Below are 23,568 nucleotides of genomic sequence, written 5' to 3'. Positions count from 1 at the left end.
GGTTGTTCATTGGCTTGTTTATATCGTCAAAAATAGCGTTTTAACTAGTGTAAATGTAAGTCTTAATTTTTAGTCAACTTAAAGTATTTGCAGTAGGTGTAATTCCTAACAGTAATTTGAAAAATTGCATGAAGTTATCCTTTTACAGTTTTTTTGTCTGACGAATATTTGTTTGACGTGAAGAAGTGAAACATGTTTGCCTGTATGCCAAAAATTTTGAAAAGAAGTAGAGGGGAAAAGAAATGGATTCATTTTAACTCTAGATGGCAGTTAAACACAACTAACAAAGACCAACTTTTTTGAAATAAAGAGAAAAATAGTAAAACACACACACGTTCTGTTTTACTATCCAGTTAATTATATTCTCAAAATGATGTCTCAGATTGATATTACTAAATAAACATGTATAATATGTAATTACATAAAGGCAAAATAAATAATGAAAGCCTGTAATTACAATAATTTTTTTTTCACCTGGTAATATGGCATACACCCATGCAATGGTTTATGTTGCTAGTATTTTATTTTGTCACTTTTACTAACATTTAGTTCAGTGTAGTTTCATTTTATGTACAATTATTTACCACTATCAATTCAAACCATATGCTATTGGGAAAACTATTACACATTTAATGTTTTGAAATGTTTAAGTAGAAGCAAAGCTTATTTTCATGAAGTGTGTTCCATAAAAGTAGACTCCAAAATCTGCCATAGATATCCATGCATGTACATTTGAGATCGCATTTTTCTTTCCTTTGCTTTGCATTAAAAATATATTTTTACATCTGTTTAATTCACAATTTTAGCTTGTTGCTTTCTGGGGTGCTAAAATTATGTTTCTGATGGTATTTATGAGGGAAAAGAAAAGCTTGTTCGGTTATACTTTGTTCTCATCTCATGGTCTCAGCTCGTTGTGTACTGTCATTTCTATAGACTTGTAGAGTGCAACTGTTTCTTGTTTATGAACACCATACATTTATGTGGTATCTAGCAAATAGTACAAAAATAACTTAAAGTAGACCTAAGGAGTCTCATCTGACTTGTCAGATAGCTTTAAAAAGGAAAGGATGTGATATGTTTTAAAAATGCTTTATTGTAGATTTTATGTGAAATAACATAATCCTTTTGAGAGGACTAGTTGATTTTGATTCTCATTTCCTATATATAGCAATTTATGCTCTGAGTATCTGTCTGAATAGTGGATTAACTCATACATGGCAGCTGATGCCCTGGGTGAAGGGACTTGCTCTCCACTTTTGTAAGCCCTGTGAAGTTGTAAGAAATGTTACTGTCATGCATAAAGGTGTGGAGGTGCAGGTCACCCTACTGGAAACTAGGACCTTATTGGACACCTCAGATCTTGGAGTCAGCATTTGCCTTTGGGGTTGGTTGTGGAATAAATGTTCAGTAGAATCTCCAAGAGTTACTGTGCCTTAAGAATTATTTACCTGGACTCCAAACTCTTCATAGCAGTTATTGTTTCATAATGGGTTCTTCATGGATGCTAGTGGAATATATTTAAGTTGGCAAAAGGATAAACACTTTCTTTTCTTTTTAAAGCAACATAAAAAGTCCCATGTTACTAAAAAAGTAATGTAAAAGAATTTATCCATTTATTTTTAGAGAAGCTTCTAGTAGAATTCTATAAGAATAAATAGAGTTGCTCACTTCCAAGATTGTTGCCTTGCAAGAATAAAAGGTGCTGGAGATGCTGATTTTTTTTTTTTTTTTTTTTTTTTTTGAGACGGTCTTGCACTGTCGCCCAGGCTGGGGTGTAGTGGCACGATCTCGGCTCACTGCAAGCTCCGCCTCCTGGGTTCACGCCCTTCTCCTGTCTCAGTCTCCCGAGTAGCTGGGACTACAGGCGCCCGCCACCACGCCAGGCTAATTTTTTGTATTTTTAGTAGAGACGGGGTTTCACCGTGTTAGCCAGGATGGTCTTGATCTCCTGACATTGTGATCCTCCCGCCTCGGCCTCCCACAGTGCTGGGATTCCAGGCGTGAGCCACCGCGCCCAGCCTGGAGCTGCTGATTTTTGAGGTAAAGACAGAAACCTGGATTTTCATGTGAAATCATCTTACTTCTCAGTGTTAGCAACTCATTCAGGTAAAAAACTACAAAGCAAAAAATTTAAAACATACCAGCAGACTGAGAGTTTGTAATCTTTAATGTATAGCACTCTCATTTTTTAGCTCATTTAAAAATAACATATATTGTAAAATTGATTGCTTAAAATCTTTTAGTTATTGGATACAATCCGGTGATATTTGAGGTTATACTTTAGTTATTTTAAAATCAGATTTTGGGGTTTTTCTAAAAGAGTTCTATTTCGTATCCACCATGAGTGTCTTGAGTAATATCTTTGGATATCTGATCCTATCCTTTACATTTTTCTTCCTAATTTCATGATCAAAGAATAACCTTAAATTAAGTTATGGGAGTATGTTGTTATAGGTACAGTGTGCTACCTACCTTGTGTCCAAACATGCAAGTACTAAAGAAATGTGACACCTTCATCGTTAGTTTTCTTTATCTTACATTTTTCCTTCTACAGTCTTCTCTATGGTCTTAGTGATTTTTTAAAAACATAAATCAGAATTTGTAACTCTCCTCCTTAAACCCTTTAGTGGCTTTCCATTGCCCTTATAAAATACACACTCCTTGGCATGGCCTCTAAGGCCCTGCTTGATCAGATCCCTGCTTACTTCTCTAAACTCATTTCTTACCAGGTTCCCCTTTCTTCACTCTTATCTTGCTGATGTACACCAAGCTTAGTCCCATTTCAAGGACTTTTTCACCTGATGTTCCCTTTGCCTGGAATATCTTCCACAGAGCTTTATATGTTCTTTGGTAGTCACTTCCCGAGTGAGGCTTTCCTATCCACCCTGCCAAAAACGATTCCTTTCACCATCATTTTCTGTCTTCTTACCTTGCTTTCTTTATTTATTTAAAGTAATACTTAACCTCTGTCTGATATATATTTGCCTACTTGTTTGTCTTTCCTCTCGCTGGCATATACATACATTTCATGAAGACAGGAACCTTGTCTATCTTGCTAATTGCTGTATCCTCAATACCTAGAAGAGAGCCTAGCCCTATTCAGCTGAAGAGAAGTGTAAAATAAATGAATAAATAAAGTCTAGGTAACCATGGTGACACTGAATGGTAGAAGACAGATCTCAAATTGGAAAGGGCTGCAGAAGCAAAACTATGAAGATACTGTAAGTATGATGCTGGTACCTCAATGCTGTACATTTGACATATTTACCCATTATGTAACCCATCTCACAATAACTTTTTTTCAGTTTTTGTTTTAGAAATTTGACTTTCTATATGATAGAATTAAAAACTGGTATTTTAAACATGCTTTCTAGAACTACATTCACATAAATGATTTACTAAATTCATAAAGTGTGGTTTTTACATGTGGACTACTATAATAATATGAAATGTATTAGAAAGTTATCCTTTCTGAATCAACGTAGTGTTGACATTTGAAGGACACAGTAAATCCTAGGGATGTGTTTTAAATGATACAGTCATGCACTGCATAACAAAGTTTCTGTCAGTGAGATTACTTATAAGAAGGTGGTCCCGTAAGATTATAATGCCATATTTTTATGGTACCTTTTTAATGTTTAGATATGTTTAGATACACAAACACTTACTATTGTGTTACAGTTGTCTACAGTATTCAGTATGGTAACATTGTGTACAGGTTCATAGTCTAGAGGCAATAGGCTGTACCATATTGCCTAGGTATATAGTAGGCTATGCCCTCTAGGTTTGTGTAAGTAACTCTGTGATGTTCAAATAACAGTGAAATTGCCTAACAATGAATTTCTCAGAACATATGCCCATCATTAATGTAATGCATGACTGTACTTTGAATTGCTATCAGATAACTAAGGATTCTGAGAAATAAGATTAAATAATTATTTGTATGGTATTTGCTTTGCTTTAAATATCCTTAGTATGAGTAAGTTCTTGGTAGAGAAGTAATTCACAGTAGACACAGCACAGAAAATATGTTATATAGTTAAAGTATTTTAGCATTGCTGAAAGATTTTTTTGAATAGTTTTTGTTACAGTTTGTTTTGCATGTGAACTCTTTATGTGTGAGAAAATTCTCTACAAAAGATGTTTTAGGGGTATAATGATGGAACATTCACTTATTTCGTGTGCCCAAAATATTATTTCTCTCTCAAAAATATATAATTTTATGGTTCAGATGAATTTCTGACAGCTGTGAATGCTTTGTAATTCATTTTAAGATCACCAGTTCTTATTGATATTTTAAAATACAGTCTGTTGAGAGTACTTATGTGACTTTATGGGAAGGTTTGTGAAAAAAATTGGTTTATATAAATTTACTTCTCTGCCAACTTTGCTGCATGTAAATATATCCCTATCAGATTTCTACCTTCATCGGGTAAGGGTAGCACACCCTTAAACAAAGTATATACAGGAAAAGAAATAAAAAAATCAGTAAACTTCATATCCCAGGCATATTCCAGTTTATGCTGTGAATAGAACTAGGGAGTTTGACCTTTACAATTGAAATGTGCTGAGCCCTTAGACTTACATTTGCTAGAGAGGCAGTGTGTTGAATAGCCATCTTATTGAATGAGAACATGTAGATTCCAGCTCTAGATTTGCTACTGATGAACTGTTTCATCATTGGTAAGAAAGGCAAAAATTACCTTCTTTCTCTACGTTACAGGATACTTGTGAGGGCCAAGTGAGATAATGGATATGAAGGTGCTTTTGGAATTGAAAGACACTATGAAGTGTAAGGTTTTCATTTTAGAGTGGCTTTAACAGTAAACTAGATCTATTTTCTTAGACTGTATCACACATAGTCTTCTTACTAAGGTGGTGTAAAAACCTTATAAATTGTTTAACTTAGTATATGTGCCTATCTTATGGACTGAGTTTTCCTTGATAGCAAGACTGTGGTGTATTTTAGTCCTGATTTATTCTATGAATTTCCAGCCCTTATCTTTTCAAAGATAATATTTTCTCTCATCTTTGTAATAATATGAGCTGAAAAGACTGATAAGCTCTAAAGTTTACTTAGCAGGTGAATAAAGGTATTTCTACATTGATTTGACATGCAAATAAAGGTTTTTTTTTTTACAGTAAATCTTGCAATAGCGTTCTTAGCTGTATTTATATTTTTCATTCAGCGTTGTTAACTAATTTTCCCATGTCTTTTAGACTCAGAATTACTGGGTATTCGTTTTTCATCCTGGAACTTACACAAATGAATTCTCAAAAGTCATTGACAAGTAAATAATTTAAACTTAATTTTAAAACGTTTTAAACTCACAGAGCAAAGTTTCTCAGAAGAGTAGAATTAACAGATCTTGGATTTTGAGGTATATTTTGAAAGCACAAAATTATAATACTATTTTATCTCCACATGTGTGGAATAGATTTCATTATTTTTGACCTATTGCTTAAAAGAGAGCTGTACTATTTGTATTAAAATTTCATGTTCTTGGGATATTTTTAAGTAGAGTGACCGTATTTAAAGCTGTACAAGAAAATTCTGATCTTTGAGAAGCAGTGTTTTCAAGGAAAATGTAAAAAAACTGTACTGACTCAAATGGTCTGTTTTATAGTCTTTAATTTTTTTTTTTAAATTTTACTTTAGGTTCTGGGATACATGTCCTGAACGTGCAGGTTTGTTACATAGGTATACATGTGCCATGGTTGTTTGCTGCACCTATCAACACATCATGTAGGTTTTAAGCCCCACATGCATTAGGTATTTGTCCTAATGCTCTCCCTCCCTTTTCCTCCCACCCCTCGACAGGCCCTGGTGTGTGATGTTCCCCTCTGTGTGTCCATGTGTTCTCATTGTTCACCTTCAACTTATGAGTGAGAACATGTGGTGTTTGGTTTTCTGCTCCTGTGTTAGTTTGCTGAGGATGATGGTTTCCAGTTTCATCCATGTCGCTGCAAAGGACATTAACTCATTATTTTTTTATGGCTGCATAGTATTCCATGGTGTATATGTGCCACATTTTCTTTATTCAGTCTATCATTGATGGGCATTTGGGTTGGTTCCAAGTCTTTGCTATTGTAAATAGTGCTGCAAGAAGCATACGTGTGCATGCCTTTGTAGTAGAATGATTTGTAATCCTTTGGCCGTATACCCAGTAATGGGATTGTTGGGTCAAATGGTATTTTTGGTTCCAGATTCTTGAGGAATTGCCACACTGTCTTCCACAATGGTTGAATTAATTTACACTCCCACCAACAGTGTAAAAGCATTCCTATTTCTCCGCATCCTCCATCATCCGTTGTTTCCAGACTTCTTAGTGATCGCCATTCTAACTGACATGAGATGGTATCTTATTGTGGTTTTGATTTGCATTTCTCTAATGACCAGTGATGATGAGCTTTTTTTCATATGTTTGTTGGCTGCATAAATGCCTTCTTTTGAGAAGTGTCTGTTCATATCCTTTACCCAGTTTTTGATGGTTTTTCTTCTTGTAAATTTGTTTTAAGTTCATTGTAGATTCTGGATAGTAAACCTTTGTCAGGTGGATAGACTGCAAAAATTTTCTTCCATTCTGTAGGTTGCCTGTTCACTCTGATGATAGTTTCTTTTGCTGTGAAGAAGCTCTTTAGTTTAATTAGATCCCATTTGTCAATTCTGGCTTTTGTTGCCATTGCTTTTGGTGTTTTAGTCATGAAGTCTTTGCCCATGCCTATGTCCTGAATGGTGTTGCCTAGGTTTTCTTCTAGGGTTTTTATGGTTTTAGGTTTTAAGTCTTAAATCCATCTTGAGTTATTTTTTGTATAAGGTGTAAGGAAGGGATCCAGTTTCTGTTTTCTGCATATGGCTAGCCAGTTTCCCAGCACCATTTATTAAATAGGGAATCCTTTCCCCATTGCTTGTTTTTGTCAGGTTTGTCAAAGATCAAATGGTTGTAGATGTGTGGTGTTGTTTCTGAGGCCTCTGTTCTGTTCCATTTGTCTATATATCTGTTTTGGTACCAGTACCATGCTGTTTCCGTTACTGTAGCCCTGTAGTATAGTTTGAAGTCGGGTAGTGCAATGCCTCCAGCTTTGTTCTTCTTTCTTAGGATTGTCTTGGCTATACTGGCCCTTTTTTGGTTCCATAGGAAATTTAAAGTAGTTTCTTCTAGTTCTGTGAAGAAAGTCAGTGGTAGCTTGATGGGAATAACATTGAATCTATAAATTACTTTGGGTGGTATGGCCATTTTCATGATATTGATTCTTCCTATCCATGAGCATCAAATTTTTTTTTCCATTTGTTTGTGTCCTCTCTTATTTCCTTGAGCAGTGGTTTGTAGTTCTCCTTGAAGAGGTCCTTCACATCCCTTGTAAGTTTTATTCCTAGGTATTTTATTTTCTTTGTAACAACTGTGAAAGGGAATTCACTCATGATTTGGCTCTCTGCTTGTCTATTATTGGTGTATAGGAATGCTTGTGATTTTTGCACATTGTGAGACTTTGCTGAAGTTGTTTTTAGTCTTTCTTTGACAGTAACATTATTGATATGTCTTCCTTGGTTGTCACCTTCAGGCAAAGTCAAGTCCCAACTCTTTAGGTTGATATTTAAGGTCTTCCATGGTGTAAACCTTATCTTACTTTTCCAAGTTCATCTTATTTATTAAGACAAAAAGTTTTGTTTATGCAAGGCTGTTTCCAACATTCACATGAACAGAATGTCCTTCATTACCTGTTTTTTTCACTCAAGATTTATCTGTTTTTTAAGGTCCAGCTGAAGTATCACATCCTTCTTGAAGCTTTTCCTCTGAACTCCTGTGGCACTTATTTATGTTAATAATACTAATCCATTTGTAATTTATGTAATACTAATCTATTTGGAACCTAATGATAAATTGTCATGTAGTGTTATTTAACTTTTCAGGTCTGTATATATTTTATTTTATTTATTTGTGAGACAGAGTCTCGATCTGTCACCCAGGCTGGAGTGCAGTGGTGTGATCTCTGCTCATTGCAACCTCCACCTCCTGGGTTCAAGCAATTCTCATGCCTCAGCCTCCCAAGTAGCTGGGACTACAGGTGTGTGCCACCACACCCAGCTAATTTTTGTATTTTTAGTAGAGATGGCATTTTGCCATGTTGGCCGGGGTGGTTTTGAATTCCTGGCCTCAAGCGATCCACTCACCTCAGCCTCCCAAACTGCTGGGATTGTAGGCATGAGCCACCATGCCCAGCCCAGGTCTGTATACACTTCGTGTATGTGTGTGTGTGTGTGTGTGTGTGTGTGTGTGTGTGTGTATGTGTGTATCTTTGTATAGAAACTGCATATTATTTTACATTGTTCCTATCTCCTACAGGGCTTGGAATATGTAGAGATAGGTATATAAAATATGTTCAATAAATGTTAACATGGTTGTGATAGTTACCTTCCCAACTATTGTAGTTCTTGGTTGGAAGACTGGTTTAACATTTAAAGATGGGGTGACCCCAATCCATTCCTAGAAACTAAGGCATAGACTCTTAGCATAAGATTTCTATCTCTGAAGAACAGTACTCTTATTTTAGAAAAACTTTCGTAAAAGTGTTTAAAAGATTATTTAGGAAAGTGAACAATATTTACTCATTATGCATTCTCTTTTTATAGCTCTCAATTATTGAAGGTCCTCACCTCACATAGTCATAATTGGGAGGTCACCTTCCATGTCAACTTATAATGTTAAAAGAATACCACCCCATCCCAAGGCTCTTTGGGAGTGTTGAGCATTTTGTCTTTAGTAGTGGTTTCATATCTCATGTCCTCATTCACCCATCACCTTTTGTTTCTCAGAGACAACTCCTGCATAACAAGATGAAGAATAGACTTGGGATAATTTGTCATAGCAGGAGTATAAAACCAAGTGGCTCATCTTACTAAAAATAGTTACAGGTTAACAAGTCAGAAATAGTTTCAAAGAGAAGGTCATCATCTGAGCATTGGAGTGAAGGGGATAGCATTTCAAGTGAGGGGTGTGACAGGTAAACACCTCAGTGTAGGGATGAAACAGTATGTGAATCAATGAATAGATTGGACTTGGCTAGAAAATGAGTGTGAGTTGAAGAAAGGAGGAAATGCAAAGTTGGTTAAATGGTAGTAGTAAAGTGAGGAATGATGATATCATTAAAGAACTATTGAATGCTCTAAGCAGGATTGACAAGATTAAATTAGTTGGTTTTTAAGGGAGATTAATTAACAGAACTTTATATTTGCATTTAAAAGTTGTTTTTCAAATACATCCGTTAAACTTATTGGCTTTTATCCGTTTTGCTCTGTATCTCATGTGGCTTACACATAGCCTGCATGATGCAAACTCAACAATGTACTTGGATTTCTTTGCTCTCTGCCAAAGTGTTTTTTGAAGCACACTGGTTATTCCCTAAAGTGGCTTTAGTCTTGTCTTTTTTATTTGTTTTCCTGCTTGCATAATGTGGATGTGAATCTGAATGTATGTTTCTGTCTTCATTTGAGCTTTATTAACAAAGCAACATAAGCATTCCTTCTGCTAATTCTAGCTTAGTACATAGGGATTGTGCTGATTGCCTAAGCTCTTCCCTAAATAAATACCTTAATGACAACTAATTAGGCTTTCATTAAACCATATTTGTGGAACATCACCTTGAGTACAAAACATATCTATTCAAGTATTGACTTTCATTTGAAAAACAAAAACAGTCTGTAAGAATATGGCTCTAAATAGAAAATATTTTTACCTGTTCACATAAATCATTTAGAAGAATAACCTCCTATTCACTGGGTATAGTATTCTGAGTTGACAGAATTGAACACAAATATGTCGCTCTGTTGTCTTCTGGCTTGCATGGTTTATGACAAGAAGATAAGTTCTTATTTACTTTTAGATAATGTATTTTTTAAACTCTCTCTGGCTGCCTTCAAGATTTTTTTTTGTTTGGTTTTTACTATTTGAATATGATATGCCTAAGTGTGATTTTTTTTGGGGGGTGGGAGGGGTAGTCATCCTGCTTGGTGTTCTCTAATCTCCTTGGATCTGTGGCTTGATGTCATGAATACAGGAAAATCTAAGTCATCATTTCCTCAAGTATTTCTTCTGCCTCTTTATCTCTTTCTTCTCCAGTTATACAATATGTACATCGCTTGATATTATTCCACAGTGTTTGGATTCTTTACGCTGTTTTCATTCTTTTCCTCTCTGTATTTTATTTTGGGTTATACGTATTGACCTGTCTTCAAGTTCACTGATTCTAATATGTGTATTACATTGTGGTTTCATTTTGCATTTACTTAATGACTAAATATATTGAGTATATTTTTATGTGTTACTTGCCAGCTGTGTATCTTTGATGAAGTATCTGTTCAGCTATTTTGCCTGTGTTAAAAAATTAGATTGTTTCTTCTTTTTAAATGGCAGGAAATAAGGAGAAGTCAAGGAAGACAGCTAGATTTTTAGTTTGATTACCTGAGTAGATGTTACTACTGTTAGAAGACTAGGGGAAGAACACGTTGGGGGAAAATTCCAGTTGTGCTTTTGTCATGTTAAGTTTGGGATGCTGATTAGATATACAAATGGAGATGATAAATGTTCAGCTGGATATAAATCTGGAGTTCAGGGCATAGGTTTGGACAACATATGTACTTTGGGAGTCATTGGCATATAGAAAGTACATAATTCCGTGGATTTGGATGGAATTACCTGAGGACAGAGGCTATACATAGAAGAAAAAAGGGCTACTTCAACAGAAGCTTGGGGCATGCCAGCATTTAGATGTAAATCCAATAATGAGATTTGAAAAGTAGCAAATATTGACGTAGTGAAAAATCCCATCAAACTTTTTGAGTAATTTTCACTCTGCAAAAGCACCTAAGGGAGTTGCATTTTTTGGACCCCAAGTTGTTCTTAGCATGTTCCTAACCAGTGAGATAAGAGAAACATTACATGAAAATCTCAGAAAAGAACTGCTAACCATGTTGGAATGTTCTGACACAAAATCTAGTTCACATATTCTTAAGCAATGTGTCTTAAGCAAAAGGTATCTTAATAACAAATATTAATGATAAATTATAAGTTCTCATGATTATTGCCTGTCTTTCCATGGAAAGTGTTTCATTTCTAATAATCTATTGTAAGAGCCCATCCCATATAGCTATTTTTAAATGGTCAATTTTGAAACATTGTCAGGATTCCTGAGTCATGAAAATGTTAAATATTGGCATATATTTTTAAATTTACTGTTTAAACACCAAGTGTTATAAGAAAAATAATCATAACTTATTTAGTAAGTCAATAGTGTTGACACAGGGAACAGATAATATTATTTATATAGTGAGATACTTTCACCATATAAATACCAAAACATGAAGTGCCTCTAATTTATGGCCACTTCTTCATAATACAATAATGAATCGCTAATGAGGCCAAGTAAGCCTAGGTTAAGGGATGATGATGGTTATGATAATGACAGTGATCTACTGAAAGTAGCGAGAGATATAGGAGATAAAAATTGGCTGAGGAGAAAGGAATTATCATTGTTTGTATTGGCTTATAGAGTTTTGGGGCAGAGATAGAGCGCTGCTGCTAGTGAAGGAAATAACATTCACCATTTTCACAGTATTGTGCAATATTCTGTGCTTGGTCCTTGACATTAACAAATATTATTAAGCCTTCTGTTCCACTTTTCTGAAATTATGGAGCTTTTTTCTTTTTTGAAAAAAACTTTCTTAGAAGGCACAGAGTGACTTAAATGGTTAGAAGAGAAATATTCAAGCTTTGAGGCATCATGTGTATTTATCCATTCCCTGCTTCTGCCACTCTTGTTTCTGGACAGTAGGATATATGTGTTGCTTTCACTACCTACCTTCATCCCCATTCACCTCTCTTGGATCTTACTTGACTTTGTTTTTGTTTTGTTTTGTTTTGTTTTTTTGAGACGGAGTCTCACTCTGTCACCCAGGCTGGAGTGCAGTGGCATGATCTTGGCTCACTGCAAACTCCTCCTCCCAGGTTCAAGTGTCTCTTGCCTCAGCCTCCTGAGTAGCTGGGATTATAGGTGTGTGCCACCACATCCAGCTAATTTTTGCATTTTTAGTAGAGACAGAGTTTCACCATGTTGGCCACGCTGGTCTCAAACTCCTGACCTCAAGTGATCTGCCCATCTCGTCCTCCCAAAGTGCTGAGATTACAGGCATGAGTCACCACGCCCGGCCTTTATTTGACTTTGTGAGCTCCCTCATTAGTGACAGAAATTTCTCAGTATTTCTATTTAATTGGGCAAGCTTAGGTAGGTTGACTCATTATTGACAAAAGGTCTGCCAAGCAATTAAATAAAGCAGGGTTATATGATACTTAAAATGGCTAGTATTAATTGAGTACTTACTATCTACTATCCCAAGATCTTTGCATGCATCATCTCATTTACTCCTCAGAGCAGTCTATGAGGTAAACATTAGTTTCTGTATTTTACAGATGAAGAAAATGGCACTTAGGAAGCTGAAGTAACTTGCCTCATAACACTGTAAGTGGCAGAATTGACTGGCACCCTTGGCTTTTTGACCCTGTAGTCCTTATCTTTGAACATTTTTTACTGTATGGAAAAATGTTTTCTGAGTTCTAGTAACTAATATAGAATAAACAGAATTTTGTCAGCATACTATGTAATACAGAGTGTCTGTGATTACAGGTTTTACTTGTTTGCTCTCATTGGTGCACAATAGTCTTTTTTATTCTTTCCCTAAAAACCATCTCTACTATAGTGCCAACTAAATATTTTGGAATAAATTGAAGACCTAATTTTTTTAAGACTAAATTATCATCTTTGTCTCATCTGACTTGAAATGCCTCTGCCAACAACTCTACATTCTATATAGAGTATAACTAACATGTGGTCTGTAGTAGACATGCAGGAAATGCTTATGGAATGGATCCTAACATAGTGCTAAAGATGTCTCTGGTTTAGAATGTTCTCCTAAGCTTTGCAAGGCCCACTGGATATTGCTACAAAGCCTGCCTTTATACCCTGCAAGTGTAGGGTGTGGGAAAGGGAAAATAGTTTATAGGCCAGTAACTACAAGTCAAATGATTTGAAATTACCACAAATTAGATAAAGTTAATTTCTTCTTTTCAACTTTTGAGCAACATAATTATGTTCAGATAAACTGCTGGTGTAATTATCCTTTTCTGCCAAACTTAACTTCGTAATCACAAAAGCCAATTTTAACTTGCTAGTAACCAACTTCTGGTTCCCATCTTCTAGTGCCTTTATGCGATTTTACTAACATAGGCAGGAATTTAAAGCCATTGTCTTCAATCCTGTCTCTGAATCCAGGCATGGTCGGTAGTGATTTGTGTCTAAATCTCAAAGTTCCACAATTAGCTGTTTAAAAATAGAGTTTTGGACCAGTAGCTTTTTGTACTCTGGTCTATTTCTGCCACTTGTAGTAGCATAAATGAAGCTTCCTCGTCTAAGGTTATGTCCTGGGCAGTAAAAGCCATGGAGTAGAAAATTGATTTTTTTAAATGATTTTGAATAGTCATAACTGCTGCTTAATGGAATCATCTTGGGTGGACTTAGAGGTAGTTAGTAATGTGGTAACCCACTGGGCTGTGTGCTGGTTGTCTAGGATTTTCATGATGAAAGACTTAGAGATACTTCTACTGCCACTCTTGGTTGTTGGTTTACTAGCCTGAGATGGAAGATGGTGTCAAAATTCTTATTGGATATCTCAGAGGCAACTGCTCACAGGATCCAGGCAGGTTAATTAAAAGACTGATGATGGCTAGACATAAGGTGATAGGGAGCAATGTAGACTTTGGTGAACTGGAGAGCATATGTTTCCCCTAAATGCAAAAAGTGCTGTTCATTTCCATCTTGTTACTGTCATGGGAGAGTGTGAGCCTGTTACACCAACACCCAAATTTTTTAAAGGAGTTTGAAACCTGAATCTTAATGCAAAAGTTTTCATGTTTTAGATATTGGTAACTAATACAAACTTTAAAATTATGAGCCAAATACAATATATCTGTGGACTGAATGCAATCTACAGGCCATCAATTCGTGGACCTCTGGTGTATCCTATGATATAGGGCAGTAGTTTCCCCAGGGATATAATTTGAGGAAGACTAGGATTATATCCTAAGAGATTTCATTCTTTTGTGCTAGAGTTGTTCTTCCACATACTCTTCACACATTGTTTCTTAAATTCCTCATGACAGCGAGAGTGAAGTATCAGCTCTTATCTATATGGGAAGAAAAACTGGGGCCTTGGGTAGGAAGAGTTGAGCACCTGATATGGAGCCACTAAAAGTTAAGACAGAATGGTAGGCCAAAGCTGCCAAGTTTGGGACTTGTATACCTGTTTGGAAATGTCAAAAGTTCTTGTTAAGTAGAAGCAATTGTACTGATCTTACACATATAGATTCTCCAGAACTCTTGCCAGGATATATCCTTCATCCTACCTCGTAAATATTAAGAGAGAGAGTTGTTACAAACCTAGTTGATACACTAGAGAAAATAGTAATTCTGTTCACAACTTAGCAGCAGAGTCATAAACTGAATAAAGTTTGATTCCTTAGATGAGCAGGTAAAACTGTCATTGTTTACTCTTTAAAGGAGAAAGAACATTGATAAATCAACCCAGCAAAGACCATTCTTTTTGGTTTGCTGCCTGTGTAAAGACGACTACCAATGTTCATTTTACTACCATGAAAACTTAGACCAGAGGGTTGGTGGATATTAATGTGATCTGTTAAGGGAGACTAGTAACCTATTTTATTGGATATAGACATTTTCATAGAAATGCTCAACACTACTGAATACATCAAAAACCATACTTTATTTTATGTATAGCAATACAATTTACATATTAAATAACACTATAATAGAATGATTTGATATAGTTTAAACAGAAGAAAAAGGGAAAAATTTCAGGTTACAAAACCCCTCCCCCTGAACAAATTTAACAAAAAAAAAAAAAAAAAAAAAAAAAAAGCACACTTTTTCCAAATGGGTCAATGTGACAAATGTTTTCAGTGACTAATTATGTCTAATTCCTATTGCACAAATGGTCAATGGAATTAAAAAGAAAACCCAACTTTCACAATCACTGCCTCAAAGAAATAACACATGTTGGATTCTTTTGGAATGTAAAGATGGTTTTTGCTACTTCAATACACAGAAAGTTGAATTCACATATCCACCACAAAAAGGAAAAAAAAAACTATGACGGAGTTGAAACTAGAAAAAAATTAGCTTTATATGAAAATATAAAATTCTATGATTATATACCATAGATACAAAGTTCCCAGAAGATGCTTACCCAAGCAACAAAATATTTACAGTTTTAATGATTTTTAGCTATTTCAAAATGAAGTGAAAGAAACATGAGTCAACGTGAAGCCAGAATTCTTTAGAAACAATGGCTGCTTGCTAGTTTCAAATGTCCTAACAAAAAAGGAGTCACTACCCCAAATGTTGGAGAGTTGCGACATTTTATAAAATCGACTGTCTCCTTTTCTGGAGATGTTTATTTCTTAAAACTCAAGATATTTTTCTTGAAATTAATTATCCTCTGTAGAAAATGCTTCCCTTTGCAAATATTTAACAAAAATACTAAAAACAGTTTAACAGCTAAGACAAAGTAGAGGCCAAATATCATTATTACAATTCCTTCCTATTTGTAGCATGCCTTCTTTCTAGAGATAAGTAAAGCCAGTATTGTATGTTAAATGACAAATAAGGGAAAGCGCAAAGGGTTAAGTGAAATTACATCTGTTAAAAAAAAAAAAAAAAAGCAGGCATTTTCCCTTCATATAAAAATTCACTGGCACCATTTAAACATACACTTTAGAACATAGGAGTTGAAAATGCATTTCCAGTATAACTGCTAAATTCTTAAGACAAACTACATTTTGATTCTTAAATTACGATGAGTTGGGTTTTTTTTTTAGTTTTGCTTAGAATTATTAGTAATATGTATCTTTGGTAAATTGGTATCTATATTTTAATTTTAAATACAGTATATATGCATTTAAGAAAAATTCGTAACAAGGCAGTTGTGCTGTGTCATTATAAAATAATTATTTACTGATTTCAGTATGTCACTCTGGGCTAAAAACTCCAACAACCAGAACTTGAACACCGTAACCCTTCTTTGGCCTCGCTGGACTCTTCTACTTGAATAGACTAAAAACTCTAAAGGCATAAAAATTAGGAAGACTAATTAGCTAATCTTACTCTTTTTGAAATTCAGAAATTAACTTTTTTCATATTAAAGAAGATATCTTGGCTATCGCATATAAGAAAGAGTTCTCCTGATGGCAACAGCATGTCTTTTCTTTGATGTCCAGCACAGCCACTTGGTCTGATCATTGCAATTTATTTTTATATGATGTTTGCATTTTGCTTACCTAGAGCTAAATTCATGTACACAAACAGCTTATTTTATTAAGTTGCACACGTTAATTTGCAATAGCTATTTCCTTTCCCCTGAGTGCAAGTGTTAATAACTTTGTTATGTACTTAAGCAATGTGCTTATGTCTCAAAGAAAACCCTGTCTTTGAAACTCTGCCTCTGGAAAGATGCAAGCTATGTTTTTGCCAATAACACATGAATAATAATAGTGAGGATATGCTGTCTCTTGCAGGGGTGAGGACCTGCTAAATATAACTGTCCTCATTGAAGTGTGTTTGGACTACTTTGGCAAGATGGGCAAGTAGCAATTGCTTATAATTCAGTGGGTCAGGATGTGAAGACTTTGGTTCAAGCTCGCTGAAGACACAGATTGCTCACAGGGAACTTCTAAACTCTTTCTTTTATTGTTTCTATCCTATTTACTAGCTGTTTTATCGTGATTCTGAAACCACTGTAAGGGACAGCCACAGAATTGCATTGGAGGGTATGCCTTTCTACGAATTGAGCCCTCTATAAATAGCACAGGAGGGAATACTTGCTATGTGTCTTTGAACCAGTGTTTACTTTTATTAAGAAAAAATTACTGAGAAAGGGACCATGAACCCTAACTCGAACATTACTTTCGAACATCAAGCCCACTTTGCCATCTACTAAAAAGAGTTAACTCATATCAATACTCTGTACAACTAAAATAACCCACTTAACTGACTAAAAAAAGAGTCTAGCTCATTGCTTTCCTGATTCTTCTCAGCATCTGGCAGTTGTAGTGTTCCTGTGTTCAAGCTTTACTTGAACTTTACAGAGCTTCCTGTGTCACCTCTGGCTGGAGTGGAGGGGCTGTAAAGGTGTCTGTCATCTAGCACATGCAACTTAGCATGCTCTCTTGAACATCTTATCTCAGGACTAGCTTATGCAGCTCTTGAAAAGCAGAGCATTCCATGTTGTTAAATCTATGTATTGAGAAGATGAGATAAACCCTGGTAAATTATGTAGTTTATGAAAACTCCATTGACCTGGCCTTTGCATTCAAATTCTTTAACTTGGCCCATAGCTTCTTTCTCCTTAGCAATTCTGGTCCTCCAGCACCATTCTGACAAACTTTATGAAAGCCAAATCAAGATAAATAAATAGAACCTCAGTGCTGATCATCATTAATGTTTAATGCATACCCAGATGGCATGACAGCAGCCAGCGTGGCCTTTTTGTTGAAGTTAATTGACATAAAAAGTAAATAAAACCCTATTCTTCCTAACAGGCCCAGTTCTGGTGATGATTTCACTTTTGACAGAAGCTGTCCCTCAAAAGCAAACATGCAATAGAAGAAACAGATCTCAGTAAGTAGCTTATTTTCCTTACAAACACTACTGAAATTTCTTATTAATGCTCCTAATTTTCCCATTATGCACTGCAGGGTGAGTTTGGCTCCAGAGGCTGCACCTAATAATTTCCTTGAGCTCTAATGATTATTGGTATCTTTTACTGATGTGTATCTGTTCTAAACTACACAAAAGCATACAAAGCCATCTCCCTCTTTTAAAAACTTGAAAATGTGGGTATCACCTTTAATTAAATATTTTAAATTTCTCTCTCCAAATCAGATTTATCTATGTGTGGGAGTTTAGATAGTCCCAAGACTTTTGCTAATACAGTATTTCCAATTTAATCTTAAGTAGAAGAATGTATATAATTAAGAGATTTATTATAAAACATTTGGCAAAGAAGGAAAGAAAACAGTAACTATGTAGGTAGTTTTTATTAGATTGCTATAAGAGTAATAGGGAATTTTTAGAGGACTAGTTTCAAAATTACACACCTGCAGAAGTTTTCATTCTTCTACCTACTGTGAGGTATGGTATTACAAACTAAGAAGCATTAATGGAGAATAACTAAAGGGTCTCATAACTGAGTTGTATATAATATTGCTATCTTGCTATTTTTAAAGATAGCCCTGATTTTAGGATGTAGCTATTTTAGAGAGTCAAAATGGAAATAACACATTGTCCACATAGCTACTGTGAAAGCTGTAATACAGAGTTATCCTTTATTTTGACACATTTTTAAAAAACTGTGAATATAACTTTGTAACTAATAAGGGATGTTCACATGAAGCAGTTCTTAAGCCTTCTAACTTCTTAAGGGATCTCTTAACCAGCATAAATGGAACTGTTTCAAGGCCATGACATTAACAGACCTTTTTAGCTCCCAGTAGCCTGCTAGTCTCTAAAAGAAAACAATGCTATCCACTCCATTAAAATACAGAAGGCATACAGTATTGAACAGTGCCTAAAAAAAAAAAGGAGAGGAGGACTGAAGAAAAGTACAGCATTGCCTGCTAGTAGAATGCAACCACTTTAGCAATAATAATAATAAAAGCAATATTCACTGTCATAACAAAGACCTTCACTGTATTGAACTAAAAAAAAGTAGCATGTATGTTGTCATGGAATGTCACATCAGGGTTTGCTGTTGTATAAGATTATAGGCAGTAACACTGATCATATAGTGCAAACTAGGTAAAATTGTGTTTCACTGTGTGAAATGAACAGAGGTGCAAATGCTCAGTAGGATACCATTAAGACATAAAATGGCAAAAAATAAATATCAAAACTTTTATCAGTGTAAAAAAGTAACTGGGTTATTGTATAACCTAGAGTCTGGCAAAAAAGGCCTCAAAAAAGTTCTCAGTCTTCAGAAGTTTACAAATTAAGTGCCCTTTCAGGATTCCAGTCACACTAGGGACTCCATGCTCTCAGCAGGGTCTGATTCATCTGCAATAAGAACAGCACCATTTTTGTCCACTGTCATGGGACCATTTCCATTTTCTTTAGTGCTGACCAAGCTAAGCATTGCTTTATAGACGAACTGGTATTGTTCCTGAAAAACAAGAGGAAGACAGTTTGAGCCAAAGAACAGTTTAGTGATTTCACATAAGGTGGAAATACCAATTAAAATGGTAATTGTGAAAAACACACTAGAGAAACAGCAATAGCATAAATGTTATCTAAAAAAACTTTAAAAAAAAATCATTTGAATCTATTATAGTCAAGACCTATACCTTCTTCATGTCCTTTTGATCTCTGTTAGCTTGGAACCAATTCTCAATGTTGATTGCTAATGAACAATCATTATTGGTTAATGAAGATAACCAATATCTGGTTAATATCTGGTTAATGAAGATAACCAGAGAATACTATCCTCTAAAGCAGGGCTTCTCAACCTGAGCACTGCTGACATTTTGGGCCACATAATTCTATGGTGTTGAGGGCTGTCTTGTGCTGTGTAGTTTGCTTAGCAGCATCTCTGGCTTGTATCCTCTAGATGCCATCCATCTGCAGTTGTGACAAGCAAAAACGTCTCCAGACATGGCCAAATGTCCCCTGGGGGGCAAAATCACCCCCAGTTGAGAACTACTGCTCTAAACTGTGAGTCTGAGTTTCAACTGATGTAGTACAGGTTTTACACATAAGCAAACTACTTACAATGTCTGTGAATACTCCAGGCCTCATAAGATTGATCATTTTTGCAACCTGGAAAACATCCACAGCGTTTTCATTCTCCAGTTGCTGGGACAGGGTGGTAAGGGCACATAACATTCCTGCTGAAACTGCTCCATACCTGGGGGAGGAAAAAAAAAAAGATATGATTTCAGATGTACAAAGGGACCAAATATATTGAAATGAAATTACTGTCATGTATTTTCATAGAAACTAAGTAGACTGTTTTGACATTTACTCTAAAGACATGAATGAATGAAATGCTGGTGGGGGAGGGATTTGGAAGCTAGCATAAAGGTGAGATTTGTTTATGAAAGTGGAGTATCCCAAATTGGTTCATTAGACGTTTAGCTTGATATCTAATAGGAAATTAGAGGTTCAGAAGTAGACTTGGGAGAGCTAAAGATGATTTGGTGTTGGTGATGAGTTGGGTGGTACAATAGAAAAAACAATAAAGAGAACCTCTTAACTAGACGTTATTGGACAAGCAGCCAGTGATGAAGGGCTCTGAAATTTTTTTTAACAATTCCAAACAGTTAAATTGAACTTACAGAATATGAAAAATTAAAAAATGGAATTATATGGCTCAAAACAGACAATATCCAAAATTAATTTCATATGAAATAATTATTTTGGCACTGAAGTGGAACTTTCCTAATGAGAGCACTTTCTATGAAATCCTTGGAAAGATAAATGTGGTTCTCTTTGCTTCACAAAAAAGTCTTAGAAAGGTAGTAAATTTCCATCAGGTCAGGTTGGCAACTCCACTTTTCACAAGAATCTGTGATGGCATACAGTTTCCACATTAGTGATGAGAAAACAGATGGATTAAATGAATTGTTCAAGATGATGTTGCTGGCTGGTGGCAGAAATGAGACTGGAGTTCAGATGCCCTGTGCCCATTGTTTTTTGAAAAACTTAAATGTCATTTCTGAATTGTTACATAAAATTAAAATATTACATGTTTTATATCTTTAATACAAATAAGACCAGAGTCCCCCTTAGCCACCCCCCAACTTTAGAGGTAACCTCTCCAGAGGTAAAAATTATTACACATGTAGATACAGCCTTCCAGATTTAGGTATATCACTACATTTCAGTTCAACTCATTATTTCATCTGCTACATGCATACCAGGTTTACCTTCTAGATGGACATTTAGCTTGTTTGAATTTGTGCACTTTAGCATAGGTACTGAGTAGAAGGGCTAGGGTCACAGGTATGCCGATTTTTAGTTTTAAAGACACTGCCATATTTCTTTCCCAAGTGGTTGTTACCTGTTCATACTATTCCCAGCACGAGAACACTTGCTTCTCCTCATCATTTTAAACTTGAAACACTTTTGCCAATCTGATGAGTGGAAGACTGTATCTTACTAGGGTTTTAATTTACATTTCCTTGATTACCAGGGAGGCTGAATGTCTTTTTATGAATACTGACCATGTATATTTCCTCTTCTGAAATCGCCTAATTAACACTTTTCTACTAAGTTTGCCTCTTTCAAAATGATTTATATAGGAGTTATTTTTATAGTGTCTGTAGTACTTGTGAGTTTTTTTTCCCCCCGATCTGTTTCTCTTAACATTGTTTGTGGTCATTTTGTTATATGGAAGTACAGTTTAGATGTAATCAAGTTGATAAATCTTTTATTTTTGGCTTTTATTGGAATCTTGTTTGAGAATGCTTTCTCTAACCTTGTATTTTAAAGATACTCTCTTACATGTTCTAATTTTACTTTTTTACATTTAATTGTCTAATTCATCTGAGTCTTATTCTTGCTTTGATGTAAGGAAGGGGTCTGATTACAGTTATTTTTCCATTGGATAACCAGTTGTCCCAGCACTTCTTATTTTACAGTGTGATCTTTTCTCACTGACGTCAGCTTCCTTTTTATCATGTACTACATTCTTATATATGCAAGCCTATTTCTGAACTCTGTTTTGACCTTTTATTCTGTTTGTCTATTTTTTGTACCTCCCCACATGTATCCCAATTCCTTAATAAGTCTTGGTATCTGATAAAGCAAGTTTCTGTAGTATTGGCTGTCTCTACATTTACTTCATATTGTTTTTAGTGATTCAAACATATAATTTTCATTTTTTACTGGTACACTTATGTCCAAATAACTCTGACCTTCCACCCGACTCCATCGTGTTTCATAGTAATTTTGAAACCAGATTGTTAAGGAACACAAACATTTTTGTTGGGATTTTGATTAGGTTGCACTGAATATATAGATGGATCTGAGGAAATTACCATCTTTTCAATCTTGAGTTTTTCTCTTCATGAACACAATGTCTTTTCTCCATTTATTCAGGCCTTTTATAGCTTTTAACTAGGTTTTATAGTTTTCTTTATAGTCTTTGCCAATTCCATTTTTGGTTAATTTTTAGGTACTTTAGAGTTTATTACCCCTATTAATGGCCTCCTTTTGTGATAACATTTTCTGTTTGGTTTCACTTCATGCATGGGAAGGTTACTGATTTTCACATGGTGAAATTGTATCCGGTCAAACAGAAGAACCCTGCTTAAGTTTTAATAGTTTGTGGATTCTCTAGGTAGTTGACCACATCTTTATCCGCCAATAATGCGAATTTTCCCTCTTTTCAACTTTTACGCTTCTTCTATCTTCTGCTTTTACTGTGTTGGCTAGCACCTAGATAGGCTTACGTGCTAGCACTGAAAGCAAGTATCATGTATCTTAAATGTTCAAGCTTTTAAGTGTTTAATATTAAATTTAAATGTTTGCTAATATACATCTGGTAAATAACAATTATAAAGGAAAAGAGGATGCTTTCTATTTTTACTCTGTTTTTTTTGGGGGGGGGATCATGAATGGGTGTTGTTTTATTGTACGCTTTTCAATATCAATTTTTTTTTGAAATGTCTCTTAAAATGTCCTGAATTCGCTGATAAACTTTTGATAATATATCAAAAGCTTAACACCAGCTCTACATTACTAGGATAAGTTTTTCATGATGTGTAATTCTTTTAATATACTGGGTTTTATTAGACAGCTTTTTATTGTCATTTTTGCATCAGTGTTCAAATAAGCAAGACTTGGCCTATACATTTCCATTCTGGTGCTAAGCCTTGTTTGTTTAAATCAACATTGCATTAAATCTTCTGTGTGTTACTGTTCATATGTAGCCTTGGCCAGGACTTGTGGGCCCTAACAGGTGGAAAACTCACTCTTTTATTCAGTTCTTAGTGATCACTAACGTGTGTTGTACTTTATGTGCCATGTTCTCTTATAGGTATTTACATGTACTGACTTAGTCCTCACAGTAACCCTATGGTATGGGTACCAGTATTATCTCCATTTCAGGTTGAATAAATAAGGCACATTCTGAGGTTGAATAAATAAGGCACATTCAGGTGAAGTAACTGGCCAAGAGCGCATAGTGAGACTAGAGTTTAAAATTGAGCTGATACTTGTAAATGGCTCAGAACAGAGATTGGCACACACCACATACCATGTGTTCACTAAATGTTATTTTACTATGCTTATTTCTAGGCTTAAACATTTATTAGTATAGGGTTATAAAGTCTTAAATGCTTATTTTATTTCTTTTAAAATATGTATTATTTTTAGCTTTTTATTATAGAAAATGTTAAACAGACACCAAAGCCCAATAGTACAGTAGCATTCATGTAGTCATCATTC

The 23,568-nt window shown here is 35.1% G+C and overlaps 1 protein-coding gene and 1 long non-coding RNA gene across 7 annotated transcripts in view; one reads left to right on the top strand and one right to left on the bottom strand.

Moving 5' to 3' along the window:
* Positions 1-23,568, top strand: part of LOC109026284 (uncharacterized) — a 66,035-nt gene that overhangs the window by 14,417 nt on the left and 28,050 nt on the right. For 3 of the 4 annotated variants that reach the window (XR_010132836.1, XR_010132837.1, XR_002005261.4), the window contains exons 4-5: positions 17,664-17,742; positions 19,727-19,830. This is a non-coding gene — a long non-coding RNA (uncharacterized lncRNA). Of the gene's footprint in view, positions 1-12,464; positions 12,514-17,663; positions 17,743-19,726; positions 19,831-23,568 lie in introns of all 4 variants that reach the window. The other variant, XR_010132838.1, reaches the window with a different exon arrangement.
* PTPRG (protein tyrosine phosphatase receptor type G) overlaps positions 18,419-23,568 on the bottom strand; it is a 730,401-nt gene continuing 725,251 nt past the window's right edge. For all 3 annotated transcript variants that reach the window (XM_004034399.5, XM_004034398.5, XM_055383012.2), the window contains 2 exons: positions 19,888-20,023; positions 18,419-19,282 (listed from right to left, as the gene is read on the bottom strand). In XM_004034399.5, coding sequence (XP_004034447.3) covers positions 19,136-19,282; positions 19,888-20,023 — 283 coding nt within the window. In that variant the 3' untranslated portion in view covers positions 18,419-19,135. The remainder of the gene's footprint in view (positions 19,283-19,887; positions 20,024-23,568) is intronic.

The sequence above is a fragment of the Gorilla gorilla genome, chromosome 2, assembly GCF_029281585.2.
Source record: "Gorilla gorilla gorilla isolate KB3781 chromosome 2, NHGRI_mGorGor1-v2.1_pri, whole genome shotgun sequence".
NCBI lineage: Eukaryota > Metazoa > Chordata > Mammalia > Primates > Hominidae > Gorilla > Gorilla gorilla.
The sequence above is the reverse complement of the archived record's forward strand: the minus strand, read 5'-3'. Positions and strand labels throughout refer to the sequence as shown.